This window comes from Trichoderma breve, chromosome 2, assembly GCF_028502605.1.
Source record: "Trichoderma breve strain T069 chromosome 2, whole genome shotgun sequence".
NCBI classification, from domain to species: domain Eukaryota; kingdom Fungi; phylum Ascomycota; class Sordariomycetes; order Hypocreales; family Hypocreaceae; genus Trichoderma; species Trichoderma breve.
This window is the reverse complement of record NC_079233.1, coordinates 1,315,157-1,336,117: the sequence shown is the minus strand read 5'-3', so window position 1 is coordinate 1,336,117 and position 20,961 is coordinate 1,315,157. Positions and strand designations below refer to the sequence as shown.

Sequence of the window (20,961 nt, the reverse complement as noted above, 5' to 3'; positions counted from 1 at the left end):
GGAAATCGCGCAGTTTGGAGAAGGTTGGGGGGCTGGTTCAGCTGGCCAGTCGATTTACTGTGAAGCCACCCGCAGTTGATTATCCATTGACTAAAATGCCTACCCGGCATACTTATGCGGAGGTATGAGACGACTTGCATATTCCATACGTGAGCACAGGGTAAAACTCAAAGCCTTAAAATTGTTTGTAGCTTCATTCAGTGAATTTCAGAATGATAACTTAGCTCTTGATTGGCTCATATAAAAGCTCATGACTAAACAAGTGGTTCACATTGTTGTTGTTGAGTAGTGCCTAGGAATCATGACCGTGCCAAAATCTTACGAGGCTCTATTTCGGATGCACTACAAGTAGAGTTATCTACGAATATCATCAGTTTATCGACCAATCTTATCCCGGGCAAAATGAGTAGCTATTCAGCACCTTGAATTGTATATAAAGCACCGTAGCGACTGCGCGGATTTGAAGTGTCAGAACAGAAGGCCAAGGAAAGCCTCTACCTAGATGCTTCCCGAGCCATAAATATGTGCCTAGTTTACAAGTATAAGTTACTATCACTTCTTTTTTCCAATGTCTGCTCTTATAACTATCCCTCTACTACTTACTAGGGTCATGCTCTTTCAGTGTCTGGTATTATTACAACTTCAAATTGAGACCCGCGATGTTGAAATAGCAAGCTTGGGGCGCCGCTGAAAAGCCACTCGCTATAGCGACTTAACCGACTGCAAGCCAGAGGATGATAACCCAGATTTTGCCCGATTTCCCTCTCAGGATGCGTCATTATACACAAGTCAGCCTAAGTCAAAAGCAATCAAGGGGGTTTTCATTATCATTTCATAAAGTCTGTGTGCCATCTACAAGTTGTGTGATGTCTGCGAGGCAGCTTACTGGGAGCTTACTGACAAGCCGTCTGCTACCCAACCCAGTAATTTGTTTCCACCAATTCCCCAAGACAGCAGTGACTCGCTACACATTCCCTGTTAGGAGGCATAAGCAGGCCCGCCATCTCTCTACATGTAATCTTCTGTCTACTGACAAAAGGTGGTTGAGCCTCTGGAGATGCGCGCCTGGCGTCTACCGTCGGACCCAGCGCGGAAATCGAAGATGCGTGGCGTCCCGCGGCCGGCGGCGCGCGTATCACCCACTATGGGGTCGAGATTAATAACCTCCGATCAACGTTGCTGCAGCCGCTAAAGCTGGAGCTGGAGCTCGAGATGGAGAACTTGACCTGCGATCTTTGCGAGCTATAGAATCACCAGTCTTCCCCTTCTCTCCCTCTCGCCATCACACGAGCAAAGCCAGGAAACTACCCAGAAGTTATTCGACATGGCTTCCGACGGAAAACACGAGGCTCTTCAGCCCCTCCACCCCTCCATGGCCGGCAAGCTAGACCCCGCCTTCGAGAAGCTCTACAACGACAACGTCGCGACCAAGCCGCTCAAGCCAATTGATCTGGGGGCACTGCGAGGCAACTACTCGCTGCTCTACAGTTATGGAACGGCTCCGGCGCCGGAGGTTGGGCGCATCTACGACGATGTGATCCCCCTTGCCGATGGGACACAGCTGGCCGTGCGTGTCTACGAGCCCGAGACTTCAGGCCCGTGGCCGGTGCATCTGGACTTCCATGGCGGCGGCTGGGGGCTGGGGGACCTGGATACGGAGAGTCACATTTGCAAGCACTACTGCAAAAAGGCCGGCGTGGCTGTCATTGACGTGGCCTATCGCCTGGTGCCCGAGTTTGCTTATCCCACAGGCGTCACAGACAGCTTCGCCGCCGTCGAGCACGTCCACAAGCAGGGCGCAGCCAGGTTCAACATCCGCCCGGACAGCATCTCGGTGGGCGGCGTGTCAGCAGGCGGCTTCATCGCCCTGGCCGTGGCGCATCTGGCTCGCGACGCCGGCATCCCGCTGCGGCTGGTGGCTGCGGGTACACCCGTCGTCGACGACATCTCGCAGTATGCCACGGCCGCCGACTCACCCTGGCCATCGATGCAAGAAAACGAGTTCGCACCGACACTCAACTGGGCCCGGCTGGCGTGGTTTGACAAGCTGAAGTTATCGACACTGCCCACGGAGCCCGAGGCGCACAATGCCGCCAAGGAGCGAATCGGATGGCAGAACAACCTGCTCAAGGCACCAAACTTCAAGGGCCTGCCTCGCACGCTCATCTACACTGCCTCGGCCGATCCGCTGCGGGACGAGGGCGAGAAATACGCACAGGTGCTGGTCGAGAATGGGGTCGAGGTAACGCAACGGCGCTTCCCCGGTGTCCCGCATCCATTCATGCACATGGACGAGGCGCTCTGGCAAGGGAGAGAGTTCATTGACAGCACCGCCAGGGAGCTTCGGATGGCTCACTCTGACTCGTGAGGGAGGGCTGGGACGCAGCCATTTCAACTCGGTACTGGGTGCTGTACGAGTCCAAACACAAGTACTGTGCAAGTGCATCTGCTTGGCAGGATTCTCCCGGTGCGTTGGCTATGATGGAACTGTTGAGTGGAACTGACGATGCATCCCGTGCGATTCGCTGTTCCGGCCCATGTTCAATGTTTGTTGGCCTTTCCCCTGTTTGTTATTGTTTCTCCCACGTCTCTTTCCAAGAGCAAGCGATCCGTCGAAATGTACATATCATGATGATGAAAAAAGAATTAGACATGACCTATCCAGACAAGCCAGACCAAGCTCTCTCTCCTCTTGACCACTGACGAATCCAAAGTATTGCCGATCGTCAACCCAACATGGGTAAAAGACATATCCGGGCACTTCTGGCAAGAAAGCATGCGTAATACCGCACATGCACGTTGAATGTACCGTTACCCTCCCTCTCCCTAGTTGTCGTTGCGTTGCATTGGCACCGATGGGACAGAAACCTTCGCTGTCTGCTCCGCCGAGGTCCAAACATATGGATGTGACATGCTGCTTGTTCTGGTAGCGCAGGTACCATACGCACTCACGCTTTCACACGCACGCACGCACACACACATTTGATTCGCACTCACACCCCCTCGGATCCCAATGTTTCTCTCTTCCTGCAGAAACCGGTTTCATCGGGCCAAGCTCTGACCTGACATGTGCCAGAAAGTGAGCCAAATTGGGTGCTTATGCCGGCCCTCGTACCACCAAAACCGGTGTAACGCAGTAGCAGTGTGTCCATGTTCGTTTTGCATTGCAGGCCAACATTAATAATTAAAAGCCGTGCGAATGCGACCCTTGCTTGTGAGCAGGCCATCCTTCGAATCAAGTCATCTCAGCCAAAGAACCCACTCCCCACTAGGAGTACAGTAGGATCCTATCCCATGCCGGAGCGAGATGAGCCGAGCAAGGGTTCAGAGTTTTCTCTTCTTTCCTCTCCGTTCTTTTTTTCCTTCCAGTGGATTGGCCGGCTAGGGTATTAGTACATGCGGGCCGCGTTGATTCGTTCAAGTACCCCGTACAGACACAATCGTGGGCAGAGAGCGCGAGCATGACAGGTACAGGTACCAGGTGTGCGATGCTCATCTGCAGTGGTCGACGAACGCTGCGAGGGTGATGGACTATCATTGCCGTGTTGAGCGCTGTTACGTTGGTGACTTGCGCGTGTTGGTTCAGTCAAAACGGGAGCACGATTCATGCCACCCCGATATACTTCTTGACAGCTCGGCAAGGCCCGTATTGGAGGTTGACGCCACGAGAGCCGACCGGTTCATGCTCCTTTGCTGCGCGCTTCGTTTGTTGCTCGCGGCCTAGCGTCAGGAACTGCAGAGGCCATGGAGGTCCAACCAGACCCTTTTCTCACGAGCCCCCTCTTTCTCGCCCACAGCAACGGTGCTCGTACGAGAACGACACAGTATGGATTTGATGCATTAATCCAGATATGCTTGTCTCAGTCCCAGTTGCCGCCGCCTATCGTCTCGAGATGCGTTGCTGCTAGTCAAGCAATCAAGCCCGTCCCCGCCTCTCAAATCTCTGGTGCCGGTCCTGACTAGGGTCTTGGCCAATTGCAACAATGCAGTCTAGCTGGGATATCGGGGATCTAGTGCGTCCCCTTTCGGGCGTAGCAACAAGCGTTTGTCTTGCTTTGGCGTGGCGCATCATGCGGCGATGCAGTGAGGGCATGGAGATAAGGCGAGGAAGGATGACCGCCTCCCTTTAGCTCTTTAGCGAGGGGCGCCGCTGGCTGCTGGATGGCTGCAGAGAGGAGAAAGGGCGTTATGTCCAGTCCCGGATGTGCTCGTGCAGGTACGGTATGATTGTGTGCTTGGGAGAGGAGCGAAAAGTTGGCCGACGATGGAGCTGACGGGATGCATTCCCGGCTGTATGCACACCAACAGCACATCAAGTGTCAACTGCGGCACCGCACAGAATGGATCATGATCAGTGCTCCGCCTAGTGAGTTGCAGCTGTCGAGGCCTTTTGCTTTGAAACCCGCAGATGGTGCTGAGGGGCGAGCAGAGGGATCTGCATCTTAGGCCCCCGAGTTCTGCAGCGCCGGCGGCCTGTGGCTTCTGATTAGCGAGCAAGCTGATAGAGTAGAGCGAACCTGAAGTGCTGAGCTGCTCGTATGGGTAGAGGTACCAATACCCAGGTCGGCATATGTAGGATACACGGATGGGAAGAAAAGGATGGGCGGATTCTGGTCGGCAAAGGGATCCATTGATCCAATTCCAAAACGCTGGGAGAAAACGAAACGGCGCAATGGGGCCGGCCAGTCGTAGTAGCTCGAGGCGGCCCCTTCCTGGATTCTCCCCGGCGGGACACACGAAAATTTACGAGACTCTGGAGATGTACTGGTACAGAAGCCAACCTTGAAGTGTAAAGTTCCTTATAAATCAACCTGCCGTAAAGTAATGTGTGGTGCATGCTGGCTAAAAGAAGGTGCGTGCATTACAGGAACTTCCGCATCGCATCGCATCGCATCGCAGTCACCAAGTGCCAGTCCCGAATCGACGGGATCAGCATGTTTGCGAGACAGCCACGGTAAACATCCATGTGTGCTTACTGGCCCCCTCCTTCTTTGCTACTGCATGTACGAGTACGGTGTATGGAGTCTGGAGTACCTAGACTAATCCCTTTAAACACCAGATCGCTTCATGCGAATACCTCTATGATCTATTAGGTAGGTGCTCGTAGGAGCGAAAAACGGCAGACGCATGGAACTGAATTGATCTCCCGTCAAGATATACCCAAGACTCGTACAGTACCTTGGTACTACCCAAGGCCGTAGTACGAATAGGTGAGTGGCACGTTATTTAGTAATTACAGCACCTAGCTCTATCAAAATAGATTGAACCAGTGCAGTACGAGTATATCGAATGGATTGTCCCAAGTATAGCACCAAATGGAGCATGTCTCTTGTCTCGGAGACGGCGATGGCGGCATTGATCCCTATTGACCGATCTCCCCACCCCTCTCCGCTATGCTTTGTATATACTAGTGTAGTTAACCGTCTTCCCAATGATGGGCAAACTCCAAGTTCTCGTCAACCTGTCCTCAGATGACGGCAGCTTAGCCTAGCCCAGCACCTCTGCTCTGCCGCTGTTGTTACTCGTACATTCCAGTCATGGAATCCAGTGCTTCCATCGACCTTGTTCGGCCTGGTGCTTACAGGGGCATGTCGGGGCTTCTGGCGGCCCTGCTAGCACCTTTCCATGCTCTCACTCGCTAAACGATGCAAACAAGGCAGTACCTACGCCTGCCGGCTGACAGGTCCAAGTGTCCTGTCGCAACCATCGACATCTGGAGTGCGCGTGTGCGTACTCGTACCGGTACTTACGCACACGAGCCGAGTCCACACACTGCACTGGCGTTGGACGCTACATCCTGCCCCGTAGCGCTACCAGCAAAGATCCAGGATCCATTGGGGGCCCCAAGACAGACCCCCCGCTGCAGCCAGATCGGCACCACCAGGATGCGCAAGTAACTGTACCTGTGCCATTATCTACCGGGGTCCGCCCCGTCCCGTACAAGTATTCCCGAGTCCTGCTCGGTTTCCCTCTTGATACTACCGCTTTTGTAGAACCAACCAACTTTGCTTCGCCGAAAGGGCTTCCCCCCCATCTGCATCAACGCCCCCGTCTTCGACAAACCCTCTGATCCTATTGACGCTCGACCTCGCCATGAACAGCAGTGGGAATCGAGAGGTTTTGAAGACGACTCTTGCATTATTGCCGCGCCCGCTCCATCTAAGAAAAGCCTCCTTAAGCCATACCCGCTTTGCACGGGCAGACGAGTGATTTCGAGGCGGCAAAAACTGGGGCCTGGAGGCTCGGCCAACTGTATTACCACCACCAACCTGTTGAAACGCGCAGTTGGAGAATCTTGTGAGTGTGTGTCGTGGAAACCGTGCGTGGACAAGGCCAGGACTTGCTGGTTGAGAGAGAGAGTTGTGTGAGAGAGAAGAGGAGGAAAAGGAAAAGAAAGACAGGGGGAGAGAAAGAGAGAGAAAACCGCAGGACAAGACAGGACAAGACAAGACAGAAACGCAACATCCATCCCACATCATCGCCATGGGCTCCGACAGCCGTCCCGTATGCCATCGCTGCGCCCAGATCAAGCAGGCCTGCGATGGCAGCGTGCCATGTGCGCGGTGTCTGCGCCTGAGCCTTCCCTGTCGCCCACGCGACTCCAGCAGCTCGGCCAACCAGCAAGTGGGCGACCTACCCAAAGCACGCATCCGCAGAGTGCAGACGGGGTGCCTCATGTGCAAGCGCCGCAAGAAGAAATGCGACGAGACGAAGCCACGATGCGGCGACTGCAGGCGCCTGTGCCTCGACTGCGCGTGGCCCGCCGAGCGTCCCAAGGACAAGACCGCAGCCGCTGCCGTGACTGTGGGTGCACCGGCATCCATGTCCGCCGAGACTGTGGCTTCCAGAGATATTCCCATCACGGAGTCCGTGGCTGTCGATGGCATCGCCGACGGGTCTACCACTGAGCTCATCATTCGAGGCGGTAACAGTCCGGCCTTGAGTTCTTCCAGCAGCAGCAGCTCCAGCAGTGCCAGCATCAGCCACTACTCGTTGGATCATCACTTTGGAGGCATGCCGCCGACAGCGTCCACCAATGATTTAATCGAAATCCCAGCCGACAGATCTGCCTGGGATCAGCATGGCTCGTCCCCAGTAGGTTGGCACGAGTCAATAACACCAATAAGCTACGACAGCCCTCAATCGGACTCCCATGACTCCCTCACTGTATCGCCCATGACGTCCCTGTCGTCACTATCTATCTATAACCCGCAGTTGCTGCCGCAGTTGACTTCGTCCCACGACAGGGCTTTACTCAACCACTACATGACCATTGTGTCGTCTCTACTGTCTCGCCGCATGTCCACCAATAATCCCTACAACGGCTACTTGCTCCCCATTGCTCGCTCCAATGATCTCGTCATGCACTGCATCCTGGCCCTTTCTGCGAACCACTGGCGCAAATTGCAACCTCAACTGGCAGACAGGGGTTTATACCACCAAAGCAAAGCGACGCAGGCTCTGGCTAGGCTCCTGCCTCACGTGGATAGATCCAACGCCGACATCGCCCTTGTTAGCAGCCTACTCCTGTGTATGACGGAGCTGTTCGATGGCACCAGCGAAGGGTGGCAGCTCCATCTGAAGGGCGCCAAGAGGCTGTTGACAGCATTGATGAATCAGCAGCAGGGTGATCGTATGAATGGCCATAACAAGTTTCTCGTGCGGCTTGCCCGGTTCCTCGATTCTGCTGCTACGACGTCGACGTGCAAGCCCCCGCTCATGGGTGAAGATGAGCGGGAGGCAGCTACGCTGGATCGGCTGACGGCCTCCCCCGATGATGAAGACTCGGCAATTTACGGCATCCCCAAGGAGCTATTTCATCTAGTCGACGTAGTCAACTCGCTTGCTGACAAGCGGAAAACCCGCGTTGATCGCGCTTCAGAAGCCGCCTTTCGCAAGGAAGCCATGCAAATCGAAGAACGCATCAACCATTGGTCATATGAATACGGCGGCTTGCCACGAGCCGCTTGGTCCGCCAATGTGACCAACAATGACGATGTATTGCACGCAACTATGGCCTACGAGTTTGCCATTAGGCTCCGCCTCCACCAGATTGTGGAGGGGTACGACTTGAACGATGCCAGAGTGGTCACCAACGTCGAGGGCATCTTGGAGTCAGTGCAAAAGATCCGCTATGGCAGCCCCTTGGAGCCCTGTCTCATGTACCCCTTGGTCATGGCTGGGGGTGCATGCTGGACTATGGAGCAGCGTGTTGTCATTCAGGACCGCCTCCTTGTTATGGAGCGCACCTGTGGCTTCGGGTACATTTACAATGCTCGAGAGCTAGTGGAGCGAGTCTGGAGGATGAGGGATCAAACTGAGGGCACGGGCACTATTGTCAACTGGGCACGCATCAGATACGAGGAGATGCATGGTCTGGCTGTTTTCTGAGCACAATATGCCTTGATTTTGTTGCTGAAGAGAAAAAAACGAGCACGTCTTGGCTCAATCGGTTAGCTGGATATGGTGCTCCTATTCCTTGCTGATACAATTTATCGAATCGCACCAGCAACCGAATCAGAGAGGCTGCCGCAACTAGCATTACATCGGCAGGAAGTACAGCAAAAACACCGTAGCAGCGGCAACGATAAATGTTACTGTTGCATGTCTACCAGGGGTTCGATACGGGATTTGAGAGCTTCTCTTCCAGCTCAGCCACATGAGAATGCATATCGTACCCACACACCTCTTCAATGGTCAGCTTCCCTGGCCGGTCATTGGCGCTGCTCCAACCGATGCGTTCCGTAATATCTGTTCTGGCTCGCCGGCTGCTCTCTTGCACTCGCGTGGCACGCGGTCTGCGCTCAAGCTCGTACATTTGAAGCTTCTCTGGTATTGACAGATGTGCATACTTTTCCGAGAAGAGGATACCCAGCGCTCCAGCATCCTCCAGGGCCATACAGGCGCCTTGAGACTGATCAGGCATCATGGGATGAGCTGCGTCCCCAAGGAGGCAGCAGCGGCCATTTACCCAATATGGGTAGGGCTCGTGATTGTAAAGACGCCACATCTTGATGTCCTCTGCATTTAGAAAGAGGAGCCGGAGTCTCTCGTCCAGATCAGGGAATGTTGCTGCCAGATTCTCGCCCGTGGACGAGATGTTCCAGCCATCCTCCTTGAGATCGTTCTTCTCAGCCGGGTAGAAGCAATAGCAGCTGACGACCTCATGGTTGGAGCAAGGGCTCATGACAATCTTATTGATGCCTTTTCCGCCCCAGAACTCAATAGCACTGTTATCAGCGAATTCGCCGAGGCCCAACTCGCGGAGTTTTTTTGTGCTTATAATGCACCGATAGCAACATGAGGTGGATGGCGTGACTTGCGGAGTGATGCCAAGCTGCTCCCGCATTTGGCTTCGAATTCCATCCGCACAAACGACAACATCATGAACAACCTCGTTGTCGTTTTCAAATGTTATCCTGCCCTCGGCGGGATCTAGCTTGATCGCTTTATGCCACACTTTTAGCTGTGCCGGAGGGCCCTGGCCCGCTTCGGCAGTGGCAACATCTTTTAGGTGCTTATGGAGATCAATTCTGTGGAAATTGTTGTAGTCCGTTCCAAACCGCTCACGATAGTCTCCCAGTGGATACTGGCCGGAAATCTCTCCCGACGACCAATCGTGCATGACGAGGTTCCGCAGAATGACGGGCTTAGCGGCCGGAATGTCCACTTCCCATTCGTGCAGGAACCGTGAGCCATTGGAGGCGAGCGACAGCGATGCGCCAACTTCTCCGCCAAAGTCATATCGCTCATAGATGGTAACTTGATGGCCGGCACGCCGGAGGGCAATGGCGGCGGAGAGACCACCCAAGCCGGAGCCAACGATGGCTATGCTGAGGGAGGATGTTGATGGGCTTTTGGCTGCGGCGGACATGACGAGGATTTTATGTGAAAACTCCTTGAGACTTGATAACGTTTTATGTCTCCTCTTGGTATAGATGTCTCAGACGAGAAAGTGAGAATCGACCAATGAGGGACAATGAGGGAAAAGGTAGGTAGTATTATAGATGGATTATACGTTGGGCATATGGTCACGCGAATATGAATGAAGAATCGAATTGACTGGGAATAGCATCTGCTTTGCCCAATAATAAACGTCTATTATTTGAGCCCTCACACACTTCATGCAAAGACATGTTGGTCCAGCATGTCTTATACACGCATCTCCAGCTTCTCCGTCGTTGAGGAGGCGTCACCGCTGGTCGGAAGCCACCAGCCACACGGGCCAGTTTGGCATCACGGCCGTCGGAGCAAGCCGTGTAGCTCGTGAAAACGTGAAGATCGTAGCTGTTTGGAGGTTTGACGGATGTCGCAGCCGTCGGAAGGCCCAGCAGATGAAGCCAGCACCAGTTACTAATACGTAGCGACGATGTTATGTATTACGCTTCTGCATACTACCTACCTACTAATGTGTTGGCTGCGCAGTTACATTTTTCTCCCCCTTCTCAACTTGCTTGCCGAGGATGGGCTCCGCGTCAGCACTCTATTATCTCGCGAGTGGGATGGGGGGAGGACATGGACCAGACGCCTTTTTTTTTCTTAGATGCGCGGGTTTACGACGGCGGTCGGCGGCGCATCCTTATCTGACAGCTTTCAAGGATCAAGCCGAAGTATGTACAAGCAAGCAGTAAGCCGGCCGGCGGAGACGAGAAGCGCGGCATTACGGAAGTAGAAGTAGGGGAGAGGGCGATGCAATAGTCTTCGGTTAAGGCACAATTTTTGCATTGGGCTTTCAAAGACGTCTTTTGATTACTTTTATGCTTGGGCAAGGGCTGGGGGTAGAGATTTGATTAATAACGGGTTGTTGGTTTGTCTTTTCTCGGTGTCTAGCCGATGTTAAAGTGATGTGCCGTCGGTTATCGATTCGGTCTGGCTGCGCCTCCCGATGCTCGTATGCAGGCAATTTATATGATACTGACTGAAGTCTTTCTTTTTGCTGGTGTTTTGTGTTTTGATTCTGCCCTGTTGGGCTGTATAGTACGCGGGTTTTGGTTTTAAGACGACTCCTGATTCTCACGACGGTTGGTTTCACGATGTTTTAGGTCCCGCCTCTTGGTTTCTGGATACCACTCGTACGTCGTGTGATGAATTGGAACACGAAGGGGTAAGACAAAACGGCTCCCATCTGCTTCTTCTCTCTTCTCGGCGTTAACACCAATGCCACTAGGATTTGAATGTTTGGTTTTCCGCACTAAAGGGTATTTGGTGTAGCATTCAGCGGATCGTACTACTGTAGGTCCATCTTTTTCGGTCCTCCGTTTTTATGGAGGTTGGATTTCGCCTCTCATGCCCGACTTGGTTTGGCATTTTGGGGGACCGTTCAGGGCTCGGAAGCGACCCGAGCGTCCGGATCATCCGCGGGAGGAAGCGCGGCAGAACAGGGGTTTCCGACGGCCGCAGATTTTGTGTCTTGGGTGGGAGGCGAAGGGTGAGATTTCGAGGTGTTTTGGCTGGCCGCTGTGTGTGTCTGTATTATTCCTTATTTTGCTTCTTTCTTCTTTAATATCCGGGACCAAGACAGGCAGGATCGCGTTAGGCGTAACAGAGTTAGGCTGCTGATGATATCGACGGAATGCATTGGCCTGAGCTGACGGCAGCTTGGAGATTGCTCTATCGTATCGAAGACGAACGGTTTTTGTACGCACAAGGGGGACGTGCGGACTCCACGTAGGCCGAATCTGTAACGGCGAGGAAATATCGGCATCAATGCGTCTGGGGAAATGAAAATGACGCTCGTTCGATGGTCGTATCGGGACGGTGATACGAACGTAGATTTGCAGAAATGGGCATGATCTTCACAAGAGAAATGATGTAAACAAAGAGAAAAGTAACATGCCTTTTTGCACTGTTGGCCGCCCTCCCAACAGCCGGCATTGCCCAACCCAAATCTCGATGGGAAAGTGATTGATGCTTCGAGATTCCGAGCTGAGATCCTAGAAGTACCACGGCCCACTCCAATCTCCATGGCTCATCGAATCAAAATCTTCCGAGGGCAGAGAGAATGAAGTGAAGGGTTTCGGATGCGGATTCCAGTCGGGGCCTCCCTTGTATTGGCCTTCCCCATTGGAAATCCTGAGGCCTGTTTAGTGCTGCAAGATGCCGGGCTGATCAAAGAGGCTTAACGAGGAATATCATAGCCACTTTTATTTTATTTAATTTTTTTGCTTTCTAACATGGGTGTGAGTGAGTTCATGCCCTCGCTGTGCCCCCCAGCATGAACTCTCTGGTCGCTTTGGTGCATTTTGCAATCTCAAAGACATCCTTGACAACTCCCGCTTTGAGGTGATTCAGCCGGCCGATGTAATATTCGCTTCATCAATTGGAGCTTAGTGTTTATTACAGGGAAAAAAAGCAATAGTAGATAGTGAGAAAGAGACACACAGAGAGCAGAAAAAAAAAGAGGCGAATGGGGTACCTGTCTGTATTAGCCTTGCTCAAGTCCGCCAAGGTTACATCGTATTAGGACGCAAGCAGGAAAAGACGAACCGACGCGCCATGCAAACGAACGGCCGAGAACACTAAAAGCGAACAAGGTGAAGGGTGGCAGCTGAGCGAATAGCAAGGCCGAGCAAGCAGGGAAAAGGGGATCGTACGTTTTTTTATTTTCCCGTTCCTTTCTTAGCTGGTGCGGAAGCCAATGTTTGATATATGTATGAGGCTCCGGGTCGTTTTCTTCAGCTTTTGCCTCGCCGGTGGAAACTTCATGCGTTGATGTTTTAAGCCATTGATTCATGACCCTTCGCTCTCCCTCTTGTGGCTTCCTTGGTTTTTTTTTTATATAAACTAATGAACTGAGGCACACAAACTCTTCTTTTTTAATAATCTTTTGTTTTCATGTTTTATTGCTTGAACGTAATTACGTGTTATTGTTGATTTGGACTCTTTTTATTTCGATTCCCTCCCTTTCCTGATTTCGATATTCGAATCCTTTTACTACCCCCAAAGAAAGACAGAAAAGAACAAAAAAAAAACTTCACGATGGATGAAAAGGTTACTTCGCCAGTGACCTCGAGCCACGGCTCGTCCCTGGATGACCCCTTGGCCAAGACCGACCAGCTCAAGCGCATCTACCGAAAGATTGACATGAGGCTTGTTCCGCTCATGTTCTTCTGCTATTTCCTGCAGTTCCTCGACAAGGTCATCGTCAACTACGCCAACATCATGGGCATCGCCAAGAACCTCCACTTTGTCGGCAACGACTTCTCCTGGATGGCCACGGCCTTCTTCATCGGCTACGCCGTTGCTGAGTTTCCCCAGGGCTACCTGATCCAGAAGTTCCCCGTGTCCAAAGTGCTCGGATTCAACGTGCTCCTTTGGGGAATCGTCGTGTGCTGCACGGCTGCGACGCAGAACTTTGCCGGTGCCGCTGCTGTGAGGACGCTGCTGGGCATGTTTGAGGCTGTCATTACGCCTGCCCTCATCATGATCACGTCTCAGTGGTACAACAAGAAGCAGGCTACTCTACGTACTGGTATCTGGTACTGCGGTCTGGGTGCTGGACAGGTCATGGGAGGATTGATTTCGTGGGCGGCTCAGCACGGCTCGACGACTTCGTCCTTCCAGGGCTGGCGCATCATGTTTGTCTCCGTCGGTGCTTTCAACCTGTGCGTTGCCCTGGCTGTCATCTTCCTCATGCCCAGCGGTATTAGTGATGCAAACTTCTTGACCACGGACGAAAAGGCCCTGATCGAGGAGGTCTTGGCCCGCGACCAGGCTGGTGCTGGCAAGAAGGTCTTCAAAATGTCTGGTCTCTTGGACGCCCTCAAGGATCTTCAGGTGTGGCTTCTGTTTGTCAACACTATCCTGATTGTCATCCCCTCCGGTATCATCACCACCTTCTCGGCCACCATCATCAACTCCATCTTCCTCACCCCCAAGAAGTCGGCTCTGCTCAACATGCCCGCCGGTGCCATCTCCATCTTTGCGACTCTGGCCGGAACATACGTGATCTACTACAACCTGCCTCGCTGGCTGAGCATCATCGGACTCCTGATCCCCACCATCATTGGCGCTGGATTGATGTCCTTTGCAAAGTCCAACGCCGGTGCCCTCGCCGGTGTCTACCTCATCAACTTCGACGTGGCCCCCCTGGCCCTCATCTACGCTCTGGTCGGTGCCAACACGCAGGGATACACGAAAAAGGTTACCGTCAACGTTATCATCGCCATTGCCTTCTCCATCGCCAACATCATCGGCCCGCAGACCTTCCAGGACAAGGATAAGCCCAAGTACCTGCCCGCGAAGATCACCGTTCTCGGCGTCGCTGGTGGATCCATCCTGGTTACCATTCTGCTGAGAGTCCTCTATGGCGTTCGCAATGCTAAGACGGCTGCGGCACGCAAAGCGGAGCTGGAGGCCATCAAGCGAGGTGAGGTTGATGCCAAGGCCGTCGACGATGAGCAGACGGATCTTACAAACCCTACCTTTCAATATGTATACTAAAGCGCGCGCTGGGGTGAAGCCTGGATGCTTTCCGAGCTGTGTGTTTTTTTGTACTCTCTCTTTTGTCTGTGTGTGAATAAAAATTTCGAAGTGGCTCTTTTTATCTACGGGTTACAAGATGAAGCAAATTAAATACCTTAGAGGCAGCCTGTTATTTTATATACCTAGTTTTTAGTTAGTTATGGCAATGTGTGTATCATTATACAATCCATTCTTTTCGGCCTCGATGTTATCCTAGAAGCAAACCGACGACACCGTCTCGATTCTCACCGAATAGGGGTAATGCCTCCAGGGTTCTGACCGATGCTGCAGCTTGACTCTTACTTCCCCGCAAAATCATTTACAGAAGCAATGCTATCAAGCGATATATCGACCAAGCATATCAGTTGTACGAATTACACCTTGGACAAAATTATATCACACATCTTGGGAATCAGCACTACTATTCGTACTGTACAGCCAAAGCTCATTGTCAAACGCGTCGGCTCTCGAAGCGGCAGTGGATGCAACGGGTAAGCTGTGGATATGGCGGGTAGTGTCAGCGCCATCATCCACCCGCGGATAGAGCCAGAGGAGCCGTATCTCGGCCACCAGACGGAAGTGCGAATCGCCAGGAGCGGGAGATGGGCAGGCGGATGGAGACTGGGCCTCATGATTTGATCGCGCTGCTCCATAATCCGCACGCACGCACAAGTCAATGGCCTTGGGCCACGGATATGCTCCATCGAAGAAGCCACAAGTTGATATGCGATAGTGAACATGGCTGACCCTGGTCGCTGGATATCGGCCGCGGATACGGAGTACATGAGCCTTCTAGGAATAGCTCGACTGAAACCTCAGCCGAAACAAAGCATCGAATCATAGCCCGTCATTCTCAGAGGGGAGATGGGCTAGGGGCTTGTCTCGTCTTGTCTTGTATCATACGTGATACTACGACCAAGACTTGTAGGCACATGGCTGTAATTGGCCACTTCCTGCGACGATACTTGGTGCTTATATCAGTAGGACAATATCTGATATGTCTGTTGGCGTCTTTCCCATGTCCAATGCTTTGTCAACTGTATCTTCTCAGAATATCGCCTATATCGCTTACAAGCCCTTCGTACCCTGTAGCATAGCCTGTATGCTTCGTATGAATGAATAGAGTACGAAGTAGATGGCCCAATGTATGCAGCCTTGTGTCAGTATTGCCAGTTGGAAGGAGATGACATGCCATATTTGTCCATCGTTCGTTATTGGCTGACTCTAGGGTGGCATCGGAAGGTAGGTGAGATGCATGTTGATGGAATGTGATGCCTTCCTCCGTACTCCATAAAGATGTCATGCAATGCAAAAAGCGTTTCATCAGCGCTGTTGCAACTCCGCGGCGCGGTAGATATGTTGGAGTTGCGACGGCCATGACACGTCTATCGCTGTGCAGGATGATATTCTACTCGGATTCTCTGGTTCTGTTACGTCGTCGCAGCACTTCTGCGGAGCAACACGATTGCTGCAAGCTGTCACAAGCACATCGTTGCCTCTTGCGCCCTCCTGTATTTTTAGTTACAAAAGCATAAGTGCTAACGCCGTAGTTCAGATGTATTCTCCGTGTGTTGAACCACTTTCGCCTTTTGTCTTCTCCAACTCTCTCATTCGGTGAGACTCCTCAGCTGTGGCGTCGCCAGTCAGGTCGAGGCCGAGGGAATGCATACGGCCAAGAGCGCCACCCGCTGAAAGAAGGTTAGGAAAATGGGCGGTGTCGACTGATAGTGATGACTCTTCTTTGCCATTTTAAGTGAATTCAGGCGGAGAAAGCCCTCTAGAGCGATAGTTGAATCAGTAGGCTCTTTTTATTGTTAGGATTTGGCGAAGATAATGTGGTGATACACCTTTGTGCGGGGGATTAGTGATAGGACGCTAGAGAGCACGAAGTCGTACAACATCCCCAGCCGGTCCATTTAGTAGATGTAAGCTGAGAATTAAAGGAAGCGGCTAATCAGCACCTAGATATGCCAGCAGTTCGTGTCTTGAATTTCAAGCTGAATATCAATGCCAGATACCAGAAGCATACAGCTATACTCTAGCTGCAGACACTAGAAGAAAGCAGTGATAATAGTAGACACTAGGAAAAGGTATCGATAGTAGCAGAAAGTAATGTCAAAGATAGATATCCGTACATGTACTAAAGGAATCAGGTGCCTACTACCAAGTAGGTGATATGCATCTGTAGGCAGACATAAGGTTTTCTTTCGCGTCCTGTTCCGACGGATGAATTCCACGGTCGACGCGGCTCTGAATAGCTGCTTCCTGGATGTGGTTACTTGGGACCGAATTTAACAGCTATTCGGAGCATCCTAACTTTGAACACATTCGATCAGCAAATGGCTTAATTCTAGATGCCCCAAGAGGAGGTTGGTGGGACTTGAGAAAAGGACTAATACCCTATACTTTGTGGCATGTGCACAGTCACACAAGCACGAGTGCAATATTGGACGATCAGTAACCACTCAGAGAACTCAAACATAGCACACATTTAGCCCACATTCCTCTCGACAAGGCTGCATGTCATGTCCTACACCGGTCCGCTCGGCGAGGTCACCGGGGCCGGATGCCGGCTTTTCCTCCTCACTGCCCCACACCGGAGGCTTCTTGGAAAGACGCACAAGCTCGTTCGAGAAGAGAGCTTTGCGACGGCTGCAGGGGTCGGGCTGGGACGCTATCCAGCACCGTCTTTGCTTTGCCAGTCGGAGTCGCCCGACAATCTGGGGATCCAGCGCTGATCTATCGCTCCATCAAGCCTCTCTCGCCCTCTCGTGGATTCGTCAAAGAACATCAAGCGGCGTGTAACACCGGACTCGTCTTGCCGTCGGGAAAGCGCCCACGAGAATGCGGTCATGAGCCTGCAATGATACTCCGCTGGTCTGGGCGTTTGTGGCCACTACTCTTTCCCCTCATGGACAATTGCTGACACGACAATCTCATGACAGATACTCTGGAGAGCGTTGAATAAATAACGTCGTCCTCCCTTTCTCCTTTGACGTTGAGGCCATTGAACACCTGAGCTGATAGCAAGACAATTTCATCTTTTCCATCTGTTTTCTTCTTCAGCTCCTGAAGCATTACTGGATCACATTTCTGTCTTCTTGAGTTGACAAAATGCCCTCATTACTTGTGTCTGCCATTGAGCCGCCGGCGCTGGTCGTCGTCACCGGTGCCAACGGCTTCATTGCACAACATTGTGTTGCTGCCCTTCTCGAAGAGGGCTATCACGTTGTCGGCACCGTTAGGAGTGCGGCCAAAGTCGATGCAGTAAAAAATTCACACCAGAGACATCCCAGATTAGACGTCGTCGTCATCGAGGACATCACAAACGCACAAAGCTATCTTGACGTTCTTGGGCCTCTATCACCGGTAGCGGTCCTTCACCTTGCTGCGCCCTTTCACTACAATGCGACAAACTTTGAACGAGACATGATGATCCCCGCGGTGCAAGGATCAACGGGTATCCTGGAGGCTGCGGCTCAGATCAAGAGTATCCGGAGAATCATTCACACAAACAGCTTCGCCTCGATATACGACGCCGCGGCTGGTCCAAGCCCCGGAAAGACTTACACAGCACAGGATTGGAGTCCATTGACGTACGAAGACGGAGTACAGGCAGACAACGCGCCTGCGGCATATCGCGCGAGCAAAACCGCAGCGGAGAAGGCCGCCTGGAAGTTTATGGAAAGCAGGCCGCTTGGATTTGATCTCGTCAGTCTGTGCCCCGGTATGGTCTTTGGCCCTTTCTTGCCAGAGGCAAAGCCCAAGTCTATCACCGGCGTCAACACGAGTAACCTGCTGGTCTGGGCCGCGGTGTCTGCTGGCCGTGACAATGCCCTGCCACCGACCAGAGGCCCCGTCTGGGTTGATGTCCGCGACGTCGCTGATGCCCACGTCAAAGCCCTCCGAGTCGTCGAGGCCGGCGGCGGTCGCTATCTCCTTGCCAGCGGCATCTACTGCAACCAGGAGCTGGCAGACGTGAGCCGGCGATTGTTCCCCAAGTACGGCGACAGAATCCCGATCGGCGAACCCGGAAAGCGGGAGTCGCACACGCACTTTGGCGTCAGCACGGCCGAGACGGATAAAGTTCTGGGAGTCAAGTGGCGAAACCTGGAGCAGAGCTTGGGGGAACTTTTACCACAGCTATTTGAGGTTGAGCGGAGTTAGGGTGCCTATATGACAGCGGAATGATAGAATGTTAAATAAGTCGGATATCTCAGCTGGGACACATATAACAGAGGAGAGACATTGGAGTGTGCAGAAATTTCAGCTGGCAGCCAGCCTTCGTAGCCGATGCCAGCTGGCCAGGTAACCATCGGGCAATATATATTTCGCATTCTATTCTTCTCTCCTCTTTTTTTTTTCTCCTCTCTTTTTATTTTTTTCTCCCCTCTTCATCACCTCCTCTTTTCTTTCTTCTCGCAAGAGGCTTGCGCGTAATATCGATATCTCAGACGACGACCTTGATATAATTACCCAGCAACGGAATCACGACGACGAAGACGACGACGAAGACGACGACGATGACGAAGACGAAGACGGCGACGGTGAAGGAGCCGCCGCAACGCCTCGATATCGCCGACTTGGGAATTGACAAAGAGGATGACGATTACGCAGATGGCGTTGCTTGTGTGAAGGAATACTGGAAAAGCGCGCACGATATGACTGAAGAGGATCGCCAGAAGTTCTGCACCCTAATGCGCACCCGCGGCAATTGGAAACACGTCGCGTCCTCTCGAAAACAGCCTTCGGGACACCGCATTTACAAGAATGCCACAGGCAAAACGATTCCGGGCCTCCTCGTTATCAGAGCGTTGTACAAATACGTGCCAGCAGAATTTACACAGCGGATACGGGAGTCGGCGTTGCGAATTCCAAACAAAGATCGAACACGGGATTATCTCGCCGCCTACCCAGACACCGTGCTGCCAAGACCATGGAGCTACGATACTGATGAGGCAAAAACCTATCAGGCAACGTGGCCTGCTCTCAGAACTATTCCAAGCAGATACAGAAAGAAATCTACCCGCACAACTGGTCAGCAGGCCCCCCAAACCGGTCAAACTCTCCAGACGACTGCTCAACCGCAGCAAGTCGCTCCTCAAACCGCTCCGGCTCTCCTAACGACTGCTCAGCCGCAGCAAGTCGCTCCCCAGACTGCTCAAGCGGTTCAGACAACGCGCCAGGCACAGCAAGTCGTTCCTCCAAGCGTGCCCGCTCTTCATGCGACGGTTCAACCGCAGCAAGTCGCTCCTCAAACCGCTCCGGCTCTCCTAACGACTGCTCAGCCGCAGCAAGTCGCTCCCCAGACTGCTCAAGCGGTTCAGACAACGCGCCAGGCACAGCCAGCCGTTCCTCAAACCGTCATCCAGGAACAACCCGCTCTCCAGGCCGCCCGCAATGCGTTGATCATGCCTGGTGTTGCCCTCCCGCTGTCACCACAGTCAGATATACACGACAATACCACGACCGCGCCAGCCAGAGATATCTTTGCCGATCTGCTCGGAATGGGAAGACTACAGTCGGATTCGCCCACAGAGTCGCTTCCCTCGCCGCCCTCGCGCCCCCCGCCGTCGCCTTTCGCGCCCCCAGAGCTCGCTCAAACGACCTTGCCGAGCGGCTTCACCACAGCAAACACGCAGGGCCAACGACGGACTTATGAGGAAGCCTTCGGCAACGACATCCGTGAAAACGATGCAGGCAGAGGCAGAAATGCCTTTACGCAGCCATATGCCAATGCGACGACGCCACTTTCCAACACAGCGGCAACAATGGCAACGCCTTACGCTCCCGCGGCAAACCAACTACCGCTATCAGCTGCACCTGTTTCGACGCCAGAGATGCTACGTGACGGCATGGTTTTCAGACCCCTTTCCGTCCTTCACCAACAACAACCGCCGACACCGTTGGACGGAACTTACAACGCTCTAGTGCAGCGGGATGCGGAGCAGCGGGCGTGGTTGTCGGCCCTGACGACTGACGTGCAGCAGCTGGCTTGGATTCTATCTAGACGTACACAGTGATTGGGAGTGGAATGATTGAATGGGGTTGGACTACATTTGCTGGGAACGGTTTTCGTATTGGGACAGTTTACAAAGGACATCTGGTATTTGGTGGCGGCGATGGACCAGTTTTCGTATTGGGCGGGACAGCTTACAAGGGACATTTGGTGATGGCGATGGAATGATTGACCTATCGGGATATATTTGCTGGGCAGTGGGAACGGTTTTCGTTGATTCTGGGAGGGAATTTTTTTCTTATGGGTGGGTATTCACATCACTTGCGTTGGGAGGGTTTATTATCATGGTTAGCAGGGACAGTTGTCCTAGCGAGTGGGATAGGTTTCACACTGGGCTTACATATAAGCAATCACGGCGAGCGATCATGCTTCTGCTATTTAGGTATTTGAGACGGAGAAAACAGGCGTCGCGGCAATAAAAACGCAAAGTTCGACAGACACATCAATAGTCAAGCGTTCTAGTCCCAGTAACCTCGAGT

The 20,961-nt window shown here is 52.7% G+C and overlaps 6 protein-coding genes across 6 annotated transcripts; 5 read left to right on the top strand and 1 right to left on the bottom strand.

Moving 5' to 3' along the window:
• Nucleotides 1–1,324: 1,324 nt before the first annotated feature.
• Nucleotides 1,325–2,368, top strand: T069G_02666 (alpha/beta hydrolase fold domain-containing protein; the record flags this gene model as incomplete). Its single annotated transcript, XM_056169876.1, has 1 exon — nt 1,325–2,368. One exon carries the CDS (start codon nt 1,325–1,327, stop codon nt 2,366–2,368), a length of 1,044 nt encoding a protein of 347 aa, XP_056030768.1.
• A 4,115-nt stretch (nt 2,369–6,483) lies between these two features.
• On the top strand, nt 6,484–8,391 carry T069G_02665 (fungal specific transcription factor domain-containing protein; the record flags this gene model as incomplete). The annotated part of the gene is made up of 1 exon (XM_056169875.1): nt 6,484–8,391. One exon carries the CDS (start codon nt 6,484–6,486, stop codon nt 8,389–8,391), a length of 1,908 nt encoding a protein of 635 aa, XP_056030767.1.
• Nucleotides 8,392–8,608: 217 nt separating this feature from the next.
• On the bottom strand, nt 8,609–9,874 carry T069G_02664 (FAD binding domain-containing protein; the record flags this gene model as incomplete). Its single annotated transcript, XM_056169874.1, has 1 exon — nt 8,609–9,874. One exon carries the CDS (start codon nt 9,872–9,874, stop codon nt 8,609–8,611), a length of 1,266 nt encoding a protein of 421 aa, XP_056030766.1.
• A 3,104-nt stretch (nt 9,875–12,978) lies between these two features.
• T069G_02663 (major facilitator superfamily domain-containing protein) lies at nt 12,979–14,442 on the top strand (the record flags this gene model as incomplete). The annotated part of the gene is made up of 1 exon (XM_056169873.1): nt 12,979–14,442. One exon carries the CDS (start codon nt 12,979–12,981, stop codon nt 14,440–14,442), a length of 1,464 nt encoding a protein of 487 aa, XP_056030765.1.
• Nucleotides 14,443–17,577: 3,135 nt separating this feature from the next.
• Nucleotides 17,578–18,548, top strand: T069G_02662 (NAD dependent epimerase/dehydratase family domain-containing protein; the record flags this gene model as incomplete). Its single annotated transcript, XM_056169872.1, has 2 exons — nt 17,578–18,441; nt 18,531–18,548. The coding sequence occupies 2 exons, from the start codon at nt 17,578–17,580 to the stop codon at nt 18,546–18,548; spliced, it is 882 nt and encodes a 293-aa protein (XP_056030764.1).
• A 438-nt stretch (nt 18,549–18,986) lies between these two features.
• On the top strand, nt 18,987–20,486 carry T069G_02661 (uncharacterized protein; the record flags this gene model as incomplete). Its single annotated transcript, XM_056169871.1, has 1 exon — nt 18,987–20,486. One exon carries the CDS (start codon nt 18,987–18,989, stop codon nt 20,484–20,486), a length of 1,500 nt encoding a protein of 499 aa, XP_056030763.1.
• Between the last annotated feature and the right edge of the window lie 475 nt (nt 20,487–20,961).